The sequence below is a fragment of the Mugil cephalus genome, chromosome 3 (genome assembly GCF_022458985.1).
Source record: "Mugil cephalus isolate CIBA_MC_2020 chromosome 3, CIBA_Mcephalus_1.1, whole genome shotgun sequence".
In the NCBI taxonomy this organism is placed as follows: Eukaryota; Metazoa; Chordata; class Actinopteri; order Mugiliformes; family Mugilidae; genus Mugil; species Mugil cephalus.
This window is the reverse complement of record NC_061772.1, coordinates 11,534,255-11,553,349: the sequence shown is the minus strand read 5'-3', so window position 1 is coordinate 11,553,349 and position 19,095 is coordinate 11,534,255. Positions and strand designations below refer to the sequence as shown.

At 43.7% G+C, this 19,095-nt stretch overlaps 1 protein-coding gene across 4 annotated transcripts in view; it reads left to right on the top strand.

Annotated features, from left to right (window-relative positions):
- Positions 1-19,095, top strand: part of esrrga (estrogen-related receptor gamma a) — a 135,046-nt gene that overhangs the window by 80,542 nt on the left and 35,409 nt on the right. For all 4 annotated transcript variants that reach the window (XM_047581304.1, XM_047581302.1, XM_047581301.1 and 1 more), the window contains 2 exons: positions 8,047-8,471; positions 13,785-13,901. In XM_047581304.1, the coding sequence (XP_047437260.1) occupies positions 8,047-8,471; positions 13,785-13,901 (542 nt within the window). The remainder of the gene's footprint in view (positions 1-8,046; positions 8,472-13,784; positions 13,902-19,095) is intronic.

Sequence of the window (19,095 nt, the reverse complement as noted above, 5' to 3'; positions counted from 1 at the left end):
ATCCGCTGGAAATGCAGCTCTGCGTCTGAAGCGCGTAGATTCATTTTAGTTGCAAACTGCTGAAACTGCGTTTAAATCTGTGTCATTGGCAGTTTTAAAGGTGTTGAGTTTTAGGAAAGTTTCGGGAGAACAATTAAATCATGTGGAAGTGAAGCTAAAGACAAAGACGACTTCGCTGATGTTGACGGATATCAGTACTGTCAAATGGTTTAAAATTGTAAAAAAAAAAAAAATGTGTGTGACTGTGAATGAGTAAAGAGGAAAATGATACATAAACTCAAACTGAGACTAACACAAAGGAGAGAGAGAGAGAGGGAAAAATAGAAAAATAGAACAAACTAACAAGCGACAGTCAAAGACGGAACAGAAATCGGACGGAACGGAGCGGGCCAGGGACAGAGAGCGAGACAGAGATGGGCAGAGACCGTGGGCACTCCAGCAAACCTGATTATGACTGGATGTGAATTAGATTCCCTAACAGATGGTCCAGGAGCGAGGCTGTAAGGTGCATCAGCCAGCAGAGAGAGGGGGGGGGGAGGGCATGCGGAAGGAGGGAAGATCACGCAAGGAAGCTGAGGAGGCGAGTGTCAACAGCAGCTTGTGGCAGGTCAAAATGTGCAATTGTGTATTCGCACTGAGCTGAATCTGGCTTTCAGATTATCGTTGAATGAGTTCTAATGTGTGTTGGGTTTATCCACAGCAGACGTCATTGGCCGCTAGTCAGGAACTGGCTTTTAATTCAGCCAATTTAATAAGTGTTAGTGATATCTGCATGATGTTAAGTATCATCTTGCCGTTGCTGAATTTAATATTTGTCGCGTATTGAATTGAAAATTGAAGACTAAGGCCTGGATGGCTCCTGTTTGGGATGGATGGATCCTCCATTTTTACAGCTGCTGTGCATTATTGTACATGCTCTGGCTCTGCTTCCCTCCCTCTCCCTGTGATGGATAGGTGTAAATCATCACAATCCTGTAGTGACAGCCCAATTTCCCCAAATCTGATCTGCTTAAAGAATGCAGCATTGACGCCGCGCTCACTTGTGTCTCCTCTCCCCTCCTCTCATCCCCATTTCCTCTCCTCTCCCGCTTTTCGTTTTCCCATTTTTCCCACATCTTCTCCTCATTCTCTCAAATGGAGTAACATTTTACACACACACACACTCTCCCTCTCTCTCTCTTTTGCAGCATTGCGCTCCTTTCCCCATTCCCTCCTTGTCTCTTTCCCTCTCCCTCCCCTCCCCTCTCCCTGCCGCCCGTGTCACATTTGAAAGCCCTGTCATATTTACTAGAGTGGAAATCCTCTTTCACCATCTGCTTAATAAAATGTGCTTTTAATCCGATGGGGGACATTTTGTTGTTTTTTTTATTTTTTATTTTTTATCATATTTCTCCGCAATTTCATTTGATACGGCGCCTTGCCCCGGTCTCTGTCTGTCCCCGCGTGAGGGAAAGAGCAGGAGATCCGTACAGTGCATAAATGGCCAAGTGTGCGCATACGTGTGTCCGTGCGGGCGCGCGTCGGCGTGCGTGTCGGCGACGAGCGGCAAGTGTCAGTAAGTGTTTGGAAGGGCTGTCGCACACCTAATGCAAAGCGATAACGTCGCTAATCCACACACACGCACATACACAGAAAGAGAAGAACACTAACCTTGATCAATGACCTTTCCGTTGTAAAGGAGCCAGCCTACAATTTATATCCGTTATACTCCTGCACCAACACTTCTCACCAATATCGTGTGAACGGACAGTTTGACTGCTGTTCGGCTGCATCAAACGTGTGGCGCGCAGCATTTAATCAAATCAGATATTTTGATAAAAAAAGAGGATTTCCCACGTCCAGTGTCTTCTTTAAAAGGTTTACCTAACTAGAGGATGCATTCAGTAATTTTATTGATTTCCACTCTTTCAGCCTTTCCAGTAAAAGGCTGGAGGTCACTACAAGTACATGCCGTGCATTGCGGCGCGCATCAGAGGAATAGAAATCCAAATTTTACAGTAATTTGCGCATTTATTCGGCGAATAAACGTTTCGCATAGTTAACAGATGCGGCGCGGCGTCGAGCTGTTTTAGAGACGTGAAGCACTGTTCTTACGGTAGACAACCACCCTTACGAACACAATGACACGCAGCAGATAAAGGAGACAGAACGGAGAAAGAGCGGCGCAGAGAGAGGTAAGGAAGGCAAGAGAGAGACATGGTGACAAAGATAGTGCCTGGCAGCAACACACTTATCAGCCACTGCTCCGCGAGAAAATGACCTAAATCATCAAGATTCCCATCTGACACACACACACACACGCACGCACACACACACAGAGGGTGAGTGGTGCACTGCCTTCCATGTTAGCCCTGAACATGTTCACCCTCTTCATATCATTTCACTTAAATAACTACACCGTCACCGCTGGGGTCTAATATCTAAGCTTTACACAGACCGTGTAGGAGTTGGAGAGACAAAGAATTTAAACAGAGGAACAGACAGGAAACAAACCAGAGAGGAGAAGATCATAATAACTTTAATGACAAGACACATGAAAAGTATCGATGTCACCAGACTCAACATGATGCTCCTGACTAGTTTGCAGTTTGAAAACACATAATTCTTAATCAATAGTGTTTGGTTGCCCTTCGTGTGCTGCCTCCCACTGTTTACCCATTCACATCTAGAGTGTGTGTAAACTTTATAAACCCCGGGATACATCTAAACAGCTTTAGCTCCACTAGCGTGTCTCTGTAAGTGTTGCCCAATTCATTTCACACCTGTGTGTGTGTGTGTGTGTGAGAGAGAACTGTACGTGGACAGTGTGTCTGCGTTTGTCACATTAAGATTCATACCTAGAAGGAGGCATCGCGTCTCGGCTCTCACACGCGCAGCCAGAGGCGCTCAGGAATATAGACACACACACTCGCATTTCCTCTCCTCTGCTAGTCTTTACAGCCCAACAGCCCATTGGGCAGAATGTGTTTTAGCCATTATCACATTGATTGTATGTAATCAGGGGTTTATTCTGCAGCCAATGAAGTGAATTACAGGTTTCCTGCCCGACTAACACTGTAACAATTGATCTGCTCCCTGGTGTGTGTGTGTGTGTGTGTGTGTGTGTGTGTGTGTGAGAGAGAGAGAGAGAGACTGGTGTGGATGCACGAGCAAGAGGGAGCGAAGCAATGATAGAGGGTGTTTGTGTGTGAGAAGTAGAAACGACGACACAGACAGAGAGAGAGAGAGAGAGAGAGAAGACCCCGGGAGCGCAGGGAAGAGAGGGCTAGAGAGAGCCCAGTAGGAGGGAGAGTGGTTCAGATTGACTGTCGCTGCTGGAGTTTTTATTTTTTATTTTATTCTATTTCGTCCCTGAAAACAACTATAATCATCGACACACTGTGATTCTGTAAACTCAGCCGCACACGTAAAACCCACAGCAACACTGCACCGAAAGGCCCGACTCATTTATTTATTTATTTTAACCTCCCGAGCTCCGCTTCTATGTCTTTAAAAAAGTCACGCTACGCACAGTTCAGTTTACTCAAAATACCGTGTGTGTGTGTGTTGGATCCAGTGTTTAAAAGCCGCAGCAGTAACGTGCTCCGTTTGAACCAACGTGTGCCGCTAACAAGTCACCCTTTACACGTGTCTGTGTGTTACGCTGGTTTCTGTATCAGACTCCCAAGCTGACAAGCAGCTCAACAACCCTCCACAGATCGGAGGCCGTTATAAATAGAGAGGGGGAAAAAACTGACCGAGGAGTGTGAGGCCTGAAGAAGCAATTCAGTTTATTGATGAAATCATTCTATTTGTTCCACTATGGAAATGTAAATGCATTTTGCTCCTCTTCTCCTCCTTAAGTCCATTCTTTAATTCAATGTATTTTCTTTTATGTCCCCCATCCTTCCTTCACTTCCTCTCCCTCCCGAAGCATTGCCGCCGTCATCTAGATAGAATTGTGTAAGGTTTTCTCTCTCTCTCTTTTTCTTTTTGCTTATTGGACTGTGTGTTCTTATCAGCATTGAGAGCACAATGCTTGGTGTGATGGAAAGGTATTAGCCGTCCCGTGGTAGCTACATTGTCAGCACTTCTCTGTCTCTGTTGCGACCACTTCTCCTTAAGAAGTCTCAGTTTTTTGTCTCCCCTCTTACTCCTCTGTAGTCATTTTAGTGCATTTGATTCAGTATTTTAGTTTATATTAAAGGGGACAATACTAGGATTCACTCTTCATTTGGTCATTTTGAATTTCGAATACATCTGCAATAGTTTGTAAAAAAAAAAATAATAATAATTTTAGAATAAAATCTGAGCACACATTTTATTTTATTTTTTTCACTATAGTCCATCAGGCCTTTCTCTTCGTTTCAGGGGGTTAGAGGACCAGTTTGGAGTTGTTGGTTTGTGTTTATGGCTGCCATCTAGCGAAGCAGTTGCACAAAGATTGTATGTAATAAAAGAGCATGAGTGCAAACACAAACACAGGCCGGAGGAGAGCACAGAGACACAAAGTGAGGCAGAGAGTAGTTGCTCTAATACGATGATTGTATGTTTGTCCCTGCCAGTTGTCGGGCCACTGCCTCAGCCCACCGCTCTAATGACAGCTTGTCATAGCAAAGTGGCCCACCTTCCTTCAAAACACACAGGGGAAAAAAAAGCTACATTCTTTCTATTCTTCCTCACTTTCTTTCTTTTACACCATTATTCTGTTCCTCCTTTTGCTCTCCTTCTCTCTCTCTCCCTGTCTCTCTCTCTCTTTCTGTTCCCCCACATATTTATCTGTCTTTCATGAGTCACTGTGCTTTCCTTCAAGAAGTGACAATTGAAAAGAAGAAATAGGAATTGAGAGAAAGAGAAAATGACAGGGATCGACTTGGAAATGGAGACAAGCAAAGGTGGTAATCTTTCTGGTGTGTGCGTGTGTGTGTGTGTGTGTGTGTGTGTGCGTGTGTGTGCGTGTGTGATCCCTCGGTAAGACACAGGTAAAAAGGCCTGCTGAATATTTGATGTCTGCTGGAACCGAACAGACACCTTTGTCACGCTGAAGATCGCAAAACTCTGTTTGTGCTCAGTGGTCAATTTTACTGGTAAAAGTTAATGAGGCAGCTGGGAGTCGACGCTGCTAAACATTCACTCTGACTTTAGATTTATTTTAGTTATTTAGTTACAAAAATCTTAACTTAAAAAAAGTTGCAAGAAAAATGTATTTATATATATATTCCACCTTCTTTGTGTGTCATGTTCCTTCCCTCCATCCATCCTTTATCTACCTATTACCGTGTTTCCTTAGAGGGTCGAGGGGGGATTCGAGAATATACGCCCTGGAGAGGACGGGTCTCCAGAGCATCACAACCAATATTTGACCACTATCCATTTTCTTCAGAGAGATTCTGTCCAAAATTGGGCTAAAAAAGTGAAGCAAAACTAAATGTAAAAAAGAAAACGTGTATTTTTTTCAAGGAATTTACTATAAATATTCTTGATGGAGTATGACGATTGATTGGTACCTTGTGTTACACACAGTCCATACAAAACACAACAATAAACTCACTTGACATTTTAGGACAGTGTTAGAATGCGCTGCTCTTCTAGTGAAGCTCATCCCAAATGAAGAAATGAAGAAAATGAATTTCAAAGCCCTTTTCTGCAACAGAATTAAGCAAAACACCTCATACCATGCGATTAGATATATATTCATCACAATATAGTATATACACAATATTTACAGAATTATAAAAAGATTACTGTACCTTTTGGTGTTTCATTGTAATGAGACATTCAAAAAGAAAAAGAAACACGTATAAGCCGTTTTTCAGCTTTTTATAGATTTATTTCAACACCTTAAAATAATAATGAGTTAAAACGAGACCCAACCCCTTCCTTCTCTCTTCACACTCATCTGAAGAGCAGACAGGCACAATAAGACTGCTCTTTCAGCACTGAGCCGTCGCTACATAGCGCCATAATTATACTGATAACATACATACATAAATGCATTCAACCTCTCGCTCGGCACAGCGCACTGGCTGTGATTTCTTAATCTTCTTTCCTCTACTCCTCTCCTTTGCACGCATGTCTTCTTTTTTATTCTTTTTATTCCTCCCCCTTCGACTGCCATTATTTTTCATTTATAAGCAGAGCGCGCCGGAGAGATGTGAGGGAGGGAGGAAAAGACACGACGGAGGGGAAGAGACGGAGAATGGAAAGAAAGATAGATGAGAATTTGAGAGAGAAGGAAAAAAGCGCCTGAGATCTTTTGGCACTTAAACTCTTTCACTTAATGGTACTCAGAGGGATTGACGGTCGAAAGGAGGGGGCACAAAAGAGCATAAAGAGTGAAAAAGGAGAGATTAAATCATCACCATCACATCATCTACTTAAATGGGTCTCTACTCTCTTTCTTTCGCCGCTGTGTTTTCACTGCCTGTGTTAGAACACAGACAACCCCGCGCGATCTCTTTCCTTCCCATCACTCTTTCCCTCATTTGCATTTATTACTTACTTTGCTCGTATGTATTTCTTTCCCTTCCTCTCTATCGACCTCCTGCGCGTCCTTTTCTTACCTCTTTTCCTCCTTCCTGATTTGCGCCCGGGCCTCTCTCGCGGCGTCCCTCTCATTCCAAACTAAATGCCCACCTTAGCATCAGATAAATGGATTTATAGACATTGGTGAATACCACAAAGCCACGATTAATGGAGTCCCTGAATTAGACGAACCTGCGGGGAGGGGAGGGGAGAAGAGGTGGAGGGAATAAAATATATGATGAAAAGGGTGAAGGAGGCCAAAGTATTCTACATCATAAATGTCATGTCACTTTATGAAAGGGAAAATTGACTCAAAAAATGCAAGTGGGAAGCAGGGAGATGTCAGTTTTCTTTTCAGTCTGACGCATTCAGTTCTGCTCTATATTAAAAACCAAACATGCGACGTTAATTTGTCCATCGTCGATCATTACCATGGAAAACTCCTCTTCCTCCCGTTCTGTCGTTTTGCTTCAGCCTGTTTTCTTGTCTGTGTCCATTCTTCTCTCCCTCCGTCCTCCGTCGAGGCGCTGCCTCTGTTTTATGGGTCCCTGTAGAACGGGGATCTTTTACAGGCCGACTGGACTTTAGAAGCCCCTCGTTTAGCAGCATCCTGCCTTAATTAAAAACCCCTTTTGTGCTTTCTGCCTTTAACAATGAAAGGAGAGAGACGAGAGGGAGGGCAGGGTTAAAGGGGCAGGGCGTAGCAATGTGTAGTGGAAATGAAAGAGAGAGTGGGCAGAAAAAGATGCCCGTGAATAGGAAGTGATAGGGAGACGGGCAGATAGATAGTAAGGTAGACAAAGGGGAGGATGGAGAGATACAGACAGAGAGAAGATAGCTGTTAATTACAACTGCCATTAACAAGACACCAGCCAGCCTCCTTAGGGAGAGGAAGAAGGAGAAGCAGGGGAGGAGAGAGGGAGGAAGGCGAGGAGGCAGAATATAATCTAGAAAGAGAGAAGCGGAACAAAATGGGACGAGAGGACTACCGCTGATACTTAGGCACTGATTAGAATTCAGTTTAACATAAAAATAATTCATTTCCTTTTGCGTGGCTGACTTCCACTGCCTCTACGGGTGTGCTTGGATATGACCATGTATGAATGCGTGTCTCCGTGTATGTGGGCTGTCTTTGGGATGATTGAGCAGCAGAGGGGCTGCTTACTGATTACCTTCATGTAGAACAAGCTGTTATTGACTGGAGAGTGACGGATGACCTCGGCCCCGAGCCTGGGAATGTGTTTGTGTGACTGTGTGGTACTACAGATACCTCTCCACTGCACTAAAACGCACGGCTCCCTTATGAACTGCTTTTATTGTGATTAAAAAAAAAAAGAAAAAATCCACAGCACAAAGTGAAAAATATGACATTAGAACAACGATTGCTATAAAAGTGAAAACAGTCTTTCCCTCTTCTCACAGCAGTTTCTCTCTATTGGCTGCTTTTCTTTTCTTTGCGAATACACATCACATGCATTTTCTTGTAACACTTTTCTCCTCCTTTTTCTTCTTCTTCTATTTGTTCCTGTCTCTTTACCACAGGCTTCTCTGCAGAATGTCCAGTAAGGAGCGCCACCTTGAGTCCAATTGTCCGTCCTCTTATATAAAGACTGAGCCGTCTAGTCCTGCCTCCCTGACTGACAGCCTAAACCATCACTCCCCCGGTGGCTCCAGTGACGCCTCAGGCTCATATTCGTCCACGATGAACGGCCACCCCAACGGCTTAGACTCCCCGAGCCTTTATGGCTCCAACGCAGGACCCCTGGGGCCCGCCGGTGGCCCCGTTTCAAAGCGCTACGAGGACTGTTCATCAACAATCGGGGAAGATTCGCAGATTAAGTGCGAGTACATGTTGAATTCAATGCCCAAGAGGTTGTGTCTGGTGTGCGGGGACATTGCGTCAGGGTACCACTATGGAGTGGCGTCCTGTGAGGCCTGCAAGGCTTTCTTCAAACGCACCATTCAAGGTTGGCTCCCATTTTGACTTCAATTATTTCATTGTTGGTGTATCTATGCATTGTCTGTGGCTGTGTAATGTCCACCATCACATGATTGTTCTGTTAAAGTTAAAGGTACACGTCCTTCTCTCGCATATTGAACCAAAAGATTTGAGAGCAATCCTGCACACATGGCACCTGAAGCCTAAATGTGTTGAAATAACCATTTATAATTGTTTTCACACACTCTGAAATGACCTCTCTCGCCCATACACACACACACACTCACACCAGACTAAATCCAGGACATATGACGATAGCTCCGGGCCAGATGTAAACCCAGATTTTTTTATAAGGTACATTTCTCCTCCTCTTTCTGCTAAGTGAGCCACCAGGACAACCACACAGTCTATTTTTTTTCTCTCCTTCACAGTTTCTATTTCCATCATGCTTGCACACACACACACACACACACACACTCACAAACGGCCATTCAATCAAGTGCGCACATATGCACCAGCTCCCAGACACCGCCCCCCCTCCCCTCCACCCCCACGGTCACCTTCAACCTTGACCTCCTCCTCGTCAACAACAATGAATAATTTCCTAGTAGTGTTTGCGTTTCCAGATCGGGCTGGTTAGGCTTCGCAGGAAGAGCGTGAGCTGTAAGCCTGTTGTCTAGAAGATAACGTAGTGTCAGATGAAGGTCAGGGGTCATGTCTGAGTGTCAGGAGTTTAGGTTACGGGGTAGAGGAGAGAAGGGATAGAGCAATAATCCACATGATGAGAAGAGTACCAGGAATTAGGCCCAGTAATCCTTTGCTCATCTCTTGTTAGGTCTAGAAGTAGTCCAGGAAGTACACAGGTATTTGAACTATGCTCTACAGGAGTGCGGATATTCAATTAATTCTCTGCTCTCAGCTTGACCACCGTTATATCTTTGATTATAGACACAGTCAGATGCAGTTTGTTGTGAAGGAAACCATCTGGTACATTGACCTTTATAACAGAACATTACAGATAAAGAGTTAAGAATAAACTTTCACTGAGGTTGATTTAAACGCAACTCACAAATATGTACACTTCCACCCCGTATTAAGTATCTAGGAACTAAGATGGTTTATCAGAAACAAAATACCAGATCATATGGCTTTTTCTTTTTCTTTTTCTTTTTTGCACACTATACATTTGTACCCCACAGGAATATGATGGTTACAAACACATGTGTATAGATCAATTCATAATTGGTTGGGTGTAGTTACAGAGTTTTTTTGACACTAGTGCTTAATAATGTCATCAGACTTGCCCTTTAATAATCTATTAGTCCTAGGTTCTTGAAACACTTAAAGTCTGGGTAATCAAGTTTTTATATTTTATATTCAGAGCGTCATGACACTTTTGACTGTTGACAGAGACTATGTCAGTGAGTGATAAAGCTTTAAAGATTTTGTGTTTGAGTAATAATCTTTTATGATTTGCTCGAGTTTTTTTTTTTCTTCTTTTTTTTTAAATAGCTAATAGGGTCCATCAGTCAGCAGGGCAGCGCTCTTGTCAGTCAGCCTGGCACTGCAATAACCAAGCTACCAGTCAGCCAGCCAGCCGTCATCGATCCATTGAGTCAGTCAGTCAGTCAGTCATATCAGACAGGATTCATCTATCTGCCTTTCCATCCATCCACCTATCTGTCGCTGCTTTCTTTTGGCTCCGATAAGCAGCTTTTCCAGTAAAGCCCCAGAGACAGACAGGAAGATGTGCAGGGCGGGGGTGGAAGTCTTACATTCACTAGATGGTCACCACTACCCAGAGATGACCTGTATGTGTTTATTGTGGGATGAGATCAGGACACGGTGCAATCCCGACAAATAGATTGGAGCACACGCATGCAGAGATAAAGGCAGAGACACACTGACGTACACACCAACAAAAACTCAGGGAACCACACTCAAACGCAGACACCGGCACACAATACACAACCACACACACACACGACCTTGTAATGATTCTGTGTATAGGTTGAACCCCTGATTCATCTGTCATTGCTCCAGTGTCATATACTCAACCAATTCCACATGTCTCTTTTCATTTAGAGTACTTGTTAAAGGTTATGTAGGTTAGGACACACTCACAGATTTAATACTATAGCCCAGAAAACATATGGATATCATGCTGTGATGACAGAGGAACCTCTTTTGAGTATGACCTTGGGCAGCTTTAAAGCTCTCTCTCTCTCTCAAGTCTTCATTTTCACTGTGTTTGTAATCCTGCCGTCCTCTGTTGTGGATATGTTGCACATGAGGAAGGTGAAAGTTAGAGGTCATGGGTCATGACCTGTAATGAAGTGCTTAACTTAAATGGAAATACTTTCATTTTAAAAAGTGGAAGTACCCCTATTCGTTCCTTATGGATTAGTTGGCTTAACTTCAGCCATTGTTATTTTACATTTTTATTTAAAATTATTGGGGAAACATTTTTTACATTTTGTTAATGGCGTGACTGGTGGTTTCCTGTTCATTTGATTAATACACACCAGGACATTTTTCAAGTAGTAAAACTCGGATTCTTTGTAACAGATTTCTGTTCATACTGTTTGTGCTACAGTAACACTGTTAATGTTTGTTTGGATGCAGACTGAGCCTTCTTGGATCCACTGGAACAAATGGGTCATGACATTATCTTTGGCTACCACACGCAGCCAGCTCATCTGCAGACAGTGTGGATGTCGGGTGCCTGTGTGTGGGCGTGTGCTCATCCAAATGTAAATGAGCACAAGTTTATGTGCACGTCTGTGCACATATTCCCGCTCACGCGTGGTTGTGTGTTGGGGTGTGTGTCCTGGCAGGGAAGCATGGCCAGCCTCAGATGGGCAGTGGCAGACATATTGGTATGTTTCAACCCATTAGCCAATAAAACCGCAGGTAATCACCAAAAAAACACCTCCAGCTGGACAGAGAGGAGAGGAGAGGAGAGGAGAGGAGAGGAGAGGAGAGGAGAGGAGAGGAGCAGATAAACAATAATTTGAGACAAGGACTGAGAGAAAGGCGTGGAGAAGACGGAGGAAGGAAGGACTGGGCACATGGATGTAGGAAGGAATTGGTGGCATGTGTGCGCCGGTGTGTGTGTGTGTGTGTCACTGCGTGGAGGAAGTGGCTTTGGCAGCTGCTGTTTCTGTGGCGTCAGTCCAGCGACACCTGACAACCTGCATCTATCACTCCCTTATTGAGAGGGGGGGATAAAGGGGAGTGAAGAGGAGGGCAAACTATGGTAGAGGGAGGTATAGTGCGATGAGATGGAAAGAGTGGGGCAGCAAGAGTGATTAAAGAAAAAGTGGAGGAGAGCGGGAAAGAGGAAGATGGGAATGGTGATAGTGATGTAGAGCGAATGAATAACTGAAAGTAGTAGATGGGCTCAAGTCATTGTTGAGCAGTATAAGCAAAGCTGCTCACAATGACGAAGGTATTTCTGTGTAAATACAATTCTCAATAGTTTAGCAGTTACAGAGACAAAAACATGTTGCCATCTTGGCGTATTCCTATCTCTACCCATTTTTGTTGCTCTCCAGTTAAAAATGTCTTATAAAAAGCCTCTGGACTAATACAAAAAAAGTATACAAGAGAGGGGAGGATATAGGTATAACACAAGGAGAGGCAAACAGACACAACACAGAGGATGGCCGGCCGAAACACACTCATATACTTATATTACATTTATATTGCACCATACAATAGTGGTCAATTGTCATGCAGCAGGTGGACATACACACATCTCAAAGGAGATTGCAGGGGATTTGAGGCCCTCACATATCCCCCACTTTCACAAACACACACACACACACACACACACACACACACAAACCCGCATCTTGTACACAGGAGCCTCCAAAAACCTCTTCGATCTAAGCTTACCCCGGTGCACAATAAGACACACAAAGACACGCATGCACAAAGAACTATGCGATTCTGATATAAACCCTTCTGCTCTAATTCCGGCCCTGGACGCCCACTCTGAGGGATGTTTATGTCTGTGTCTGAGCATACAAAGAGTTTGCAGCCAGGTAACACATACAGTAGGTTACAGGTTTCATCAGATTCCTTTTACACAAACATGTGACAGCAGTGTTAAACTCCACTGAACCGGCAGTCGGTGCTATTCAAATGATATACTGGAAACGGAAGTTTCACAATTGCTCTCATGGATGTCACATCAATCAATTAATAATATTAACTGACTTCCATTCAGGCACTCAGCATATCTGGCTGCCGACAGTCTCAATGAAGGTTTAGCATATTTAGCCTCAGTGCCTTCCACTCCCTAAGTGGCTCTTTGCCGCGGCTACCCATTTAGCAAGGCTTGCCTGTTTCCTTTAAATATCATCGAGGCCTTTTACCGACTACCCATTAACCAATGGTGATTCTGTGTCATTAGCGCATTTAGCCTTAATGCTAGGTAACTGTTCCTTTAAATTGCTTAATTGCTCCCCCTGTATCATCAGCATGTAGAGCTAGCTAACTAGTCCCATTAGACAGTATGGCTTCCCTTAGCATTTAGCATGTTTAGCCTTTACTTTAACTAACAAGGCCAATTAATGGGTGTCTTGTTACCCATTAAGAAGTGCATTTAGCCCTTTCCCAAGCAAGCTAGCCCCTTAATCAGCCCAGTAATTGGAAAACATCCTCTCCACAGCAGCAGTCAATAGTAATCACTGTTTACTCTGTTTCAGTGGGAGATGTATTGGCTTGCTGGGGTACTGTAGTTCTCAGATTGGCATGGGGGAAGAGAAAATAGTACAGATAAATAAACCTTGCTTAACGTAAAAGCAAGTTGAGCATTTCGGTAACAGACCAAGTCAACAAATCAACAGCCTACCTGGGTGCTACGTGAATGAAATGATCAGACATGGAGGAAAGTGAAGCTGAAAAAGGAGGCAACTAATAAAAGATGCACAATAAAATGGAATAACAGCCACATTATGCATAACAAGTAAGCCACTGTCTATATTGTAGGAAATTTAGTTTGTCAGTTGCAAAGTAAGTGACAAAGTAAGACACTGTTATTGATGGTAAAAGTGGTCACCTGTACTGCAGAAAGTCACACATCCTGAATTCACCCTAGAAGACAACTACATAAATACACTTATGTTTCTGTCTTTTTAAGATAATGCAACTACAGATTTTAATTCCGCGTACCCTGATCAATCTAAATTAACACATGTTGTGTATTTATTTGTCTATGTCCAGCAGGATGAGCTGAGGACTGCTGTCTAACATGCCTGTCTGATGTGCTGTGTCTATCTGAAATGAAACTTCTCTTTTTGTCCTCCTCCCCCAACATGCCTACGTGTCATAGGCAACATCGAGTACAGCTGTCCAGCCACCAACGAGTGCGAGATCACCAAGAGGAGACGCAAGTCGTGCCAGGCCTGCCGCTTCATGAAGTGTCTGACTGTGGGCATGCTGAGGGAGGGTAAGGGAAAAGGTCTCTTCCTTATCTTTCTCTGTTAACTATGCTACATGTGGCATTTTAAAGTATAGAAACATACTGTATTTAAAAGACAAGGCTGTTGTCAGTGAGAAATTCTTTATGAAAAAGTGGGCTAGTCTGAGACGGTGTTAAATAAACTGGTCTGCCAACTATTCAAACATCATATTTTTACATTAAATTTGTCAAAATACCACAGGCAGACCGGTAATCACTGTCGTTTAACAATGCTACATGTAGCATGTTTAAGAAAAGTGAAACTCATTGGGATCTATTTTGTGGTCGCCCCCTTCCATAACCATCATTCCTATAATAGCATGTTAGTTAAGTATTTATCTCTTTTCTTATCCCAATTAACAGTGGTCTGTGTTCTTCCCTGTGTGTGCTCACCTTTCACTTCCAACTACACGTTACATACAATAGCTGTGTGAGCAGGTACGCTTCCAGACACTGACCACATCCTCAATTTACTTTACAGAAATTATAGAAATATAGAAATCACCTGATAATTGTGACGCGCAGCAGTTGTTCAGTGATGATGAAAGCTAAAATAACAAGAGATATTATCTGCCCCCACACCACTTTGATTAAATACACTCACTCTCTCATTTTCACACTCCTCCATTGCCTTTTGCCTCTTTCTCTCCCTCTTGTCTGCCCACCTCTGACCTTTCTACTCCCACTGCACTTCCAACGATGAAAGGAGGGAGAGGAGTGGCGAGGGACGAAGAGGAGGGCTGATAGAGAGAGAGATCTACAGAGAGAGGGGGAAGGTGGGAGAAGCCCAGGCGAAGGGAGGGAGAAGAGATTGATTTATAGGAGCAGAGGAGAGGGACCAAGGGAGGATGGGAGGCAGGGGGAGGATGGTTGAATGAAGCAGAAAGTGTGCGAGAGGGAGAAAGCAGAAGAGAGGAGGGTCAAGGTTGTAATTGATGGGAGACCTGGCCTACGCCCCCTTCCTTACAGTGGTCAGGGAGCGTGCCTGTGCCGACGTCTGCCAGCCCTCCCTCCATCCATTCCTGTCTTCATCTCTCCCTGCAGTTCTCCCACTCAGTATTATTGTATTGCTTCTGTCGTATTCTTTTTGTTGTTTTCTGTGTTCTGCCTGCAGCGAAACATCCACACCTACTGCTTTTCACCAGCCCATGACGTTATTACGTGCAGCCAAAATGTTCAACTTTGGATAGAAATGTTTTATCAATTTAGATCACTGCATCCACAAAACCACAACTATTTATCTATATTATATAAATATAAAGCAGAAAAAGAGTGACTTTATTACAAATTAACCTCATACCTAAACATTTAATAAGGTGTCACAAAATAAAAGCTAAATCAAGTATTTGTAGTAGTAAAGAAACTTCTCCCACTTCACTCTTTCTCAGATGATTGTTCTAAACGGGAAGAGAAAATTACAAAAACTGTTCATTGTTATTCTCAGAATTCAGCACTGACAAAACCCTGATTTTGACTTCACGGTAAAAGGACGCTCACCTCCGTCTCTCTCTCTCTGTTCTGCACGGTCACAGAAAGACAAACACACACACACACACACACACGCACACACACTCCCAACAAGCTGCTGTCTTGGCGTTTGTTCTCCCAGTCGATCTGACACAGGCAGAACCTATGTCTCATCTCCTGTTTTGTCTCGTGTATGTGGCCACAAACACACACACACACACGTGTAATGGCATGTAGTATTGGCAGCTCCAACAGTCTCACAGTTTACACAGCTCAGACTGCATTCTCTTACTCAACACAGAAACCACATCACTCATCTATAAAGTCAGACATACCACTTATTAAAATATTAATACTTTAATATTATTATACTATTAATACAATAGCTATATATACATTTTTAAATGCCTACCAGTGAAAAGCCAGCCTCCTAAATGCTATATATATATATATATATGAACAAATCAGAGTGTCAAATTAATCATTTTACTGTGAAGGATGGTACAGTGTGTAGCTGAGGGACACATGTTTGTGTTTCCGTCCTGAGCAGGCAAACAAATAGCAGCCTTTTGTTGCGGCTGCTTCCCTGCTCCACACACATACATCATGCACACACACATCGGCCTGCATATCTATACATCAACATGACAGACCACAGCCACCCCATTTGTTGTGCAGGGTGTGAATTTAATACAAGGGGGTCCCGCTCTACATATGAATAAGGGTCATTTGGAAAATTGATACATCCATTTTCTTATATTTCCTTATTTTAATTCCTTTTGAACCCCATGGGGAATGTGAAGCTACCAGCGGCTATATGAAGGAGCAAAACATTTTTCTTCTCCACTAGATTTAGTCTGCTGGAACTTTAAGCTTATTATAAATAAGTGTCATTTTTAAAGAACCATGCAGTGCATCTTGCTGATTCACTCGATATCGCCTTAAATTTTTATGTGTAAATTGAACCCACAATTCAGACCCATTCTAATCGTGCTAAAACACACAAGAACATTTTATCACTCTCTACTGGGTCCTTCAAATACAAAATACACTCATTTAGGAACATTACCTTGTGTGTCTCGTGCTGCCCTTTGGGCTGCAAGCATTGTTGCTGCAGTGTTGCATAGATGATAATGGTAAGTGGCTAGATCTGTTAGCATCAGGGCTAACAGTGGTTGTCAGGGGCTAGCTCACGGGAGAAAGGTGAAGATAAAGTGGTATGGGTGGGGTGGGGAGGAGGACATGGGGTAGTGTGTGTGTGTGTGTGTGTGTGTGTGTGTGTGTGTGTGTGTGTGTGTGTGTGTGTGTGTGTGTGTGTGTGTGGATGCTGTAGTTTACCCCTTAGGGCAAGATCTGCCTCAAATTAGCTTTGTCGCCCTGGGAGACAGAGAGGGTGAGATGAAGAGCAAGTGAGGCAGCAAGGCTGCATGTGTGTGAGATGGAGAAAGAGAGGAGAACAAGAGGCCAGAGGGTCAGTAAACCATCTCAAAGCTTTTTTCTTTACATGTTCCCTTAAACACACACCTGATCATGCAAATGCACTCGCACGCAACCCCGTCCGTGTCCGTGTGGAACATTGTATTTTCTCACCCACTACCGCAGCCACACCACAGCAGAGGAGACGAGAGGAGCCAACGGGATAAACTGGAGGAAGGAACAAACACGGGGCACCCACCTACCGATATGTAGCAGCTAATTTCTGGAGCAAGGCAATTAAAAAGCCTGATTATATTATGAGAACTAACCCTCTGGCAATGGCTGTCTGTCCATTTTTAATGAGGTCATAATGATGCGTCAGCTGAAGACCAAAAGGTCATGGGGCGGGACTTAAATCTGCCTAGATGGAGGAATGGAGGGGGGGTAGGAAAAAAGGGTATAATAGTTGCAGGTAAAAAAATAAATTAGATGAAAAATAACAAAACTACACAAGTTGAAGGAGATTTTTAACGAATGCCAGCCTCCGAATCCATTTTATTTTCAACGTTGGTAAAACTGCAGCTGTCAGTCATTTCCCTCCACGCATGGACGGCAATGCAAGATGGACATAATACGCTCAACACCCGCACTAATGCGCAAAATTATCATGAAGAGAATACAAAGCACAGATCAGACATTTGAACATGAAAGGCTTTGGCAGAGACGCGCGAGCTAGGAGCCAGCAATATTCAATAGGTGTGTATGCTGTACATATGCTCATATTGACAGATTTGCTCCGTTACAGCAGCAGCTCTGATGGTGGCGAGTCTGATGAATCGTGCTTAAACAGACAGAATGCGCTGAATCCAAAACCAAAGCCTCCATCTCTATAATGCTGTAAACGGCCAGCTGGATTCAGATGCTAGACTACTGGAGGGACAAGTCCACGGACTGCAAATATAAACCTTGGCTCAGTGCCCCTCACATGCACATGCGCGCACACACACACACACACACACTCACATTAACGGCTCGTGCCAACTTTGGCCGCGCTCCCCACGGCCTCTAAGACCTAATGAGTGAGATCGGGTGGAAGGGCCCAGTCTGTGTGAGTGTTGCCGCTTGTGTGTGTGTCTGTGTGTGTGTGCGTCTGTGGTTTATACACAGCTGGTAGTGTGCGTCACAACTCTCCTCATAGCTCAACAATCTTGACCGCTGCTATCCAATCTCATTGCTCCACACACACGCAGTCACACACGCTAACAACAGCTGCCACAATCTAAATAAAAGGGACTCATTTCTTGAAACATGCGAGTGATTAAAGAAGCGAAATAAAAGGTGGATTCGGGGGACGGCGGGTAAACAGGAGGCAGATACGACGATAAGGGGAAAAACTGACGAGAGGAGGAGAGAGTGGATGATGGAGAGAGGGGAGGAGACGAGACAAGAGGGGAAACAAAGGAGGGGAGCGCCAGACAACTGGTGGCGTCTGGTGTTTCCCCCATGGGAAACTTGTAGCTAAATCCAGCCCTGTAGCGTCTGTCCTGCGTGAGTGTGTGTGAGTGTTTGTGTGTGCGAGTGGCATCTGGTTGCAACCCAGCTAGAAAGGAGCGATAATGGAAATGGTGTGGCGAGAGATCTGTCTAAGTGGTCTCTCTTTCACATACACTTTCTGGGAGAGGAGAGAAGAGGATGTAACAGGTAGAAGCTGCATCCAGTCAGACTCACGTAAACCATCATGGAAGGAAAGGAAGGACAAAGATCAATGGTGGTTTAGTATCCAACTTTATCTAACCATTTATTTAAGAGGAACTGATGACACCTATCCCAGTTTTCTATTATTTTAATAATGTAACGTTTAAACTAATATAAAAGTAACCATGTGAATCAAAAGCTCAGGCCACACAATACAGAAAATTAGCACAATAGGTCTCCTTTAATCGAGCTGATTGTCATAAAAACATCAAAGAAATATCCAAGAAGGGAATATTGGCACATCCAGCTCAGGAATCATGGACATACAGTCGTTGGATCAGTGTGTGACATAAACACAGTCCTGGAAGTAAAAAAGAAAAACACCAGACTCTTTTAGAGACACACACACACACACACTCACAAATTCACACACCAGTGACAGCCACCTGCCCGCTGCCTCAGGCAGTGCTGTTCTGGTCTAAACAAACGTCACTGCATGACACAACACACACTTGCCTCCTCACCCACACTCCGTAGCTCTCTCATCTTTATTTTTTCCTTCTCGAGCTTTTGTAGTTTTTTCAGTTATGACATAAAGATCATT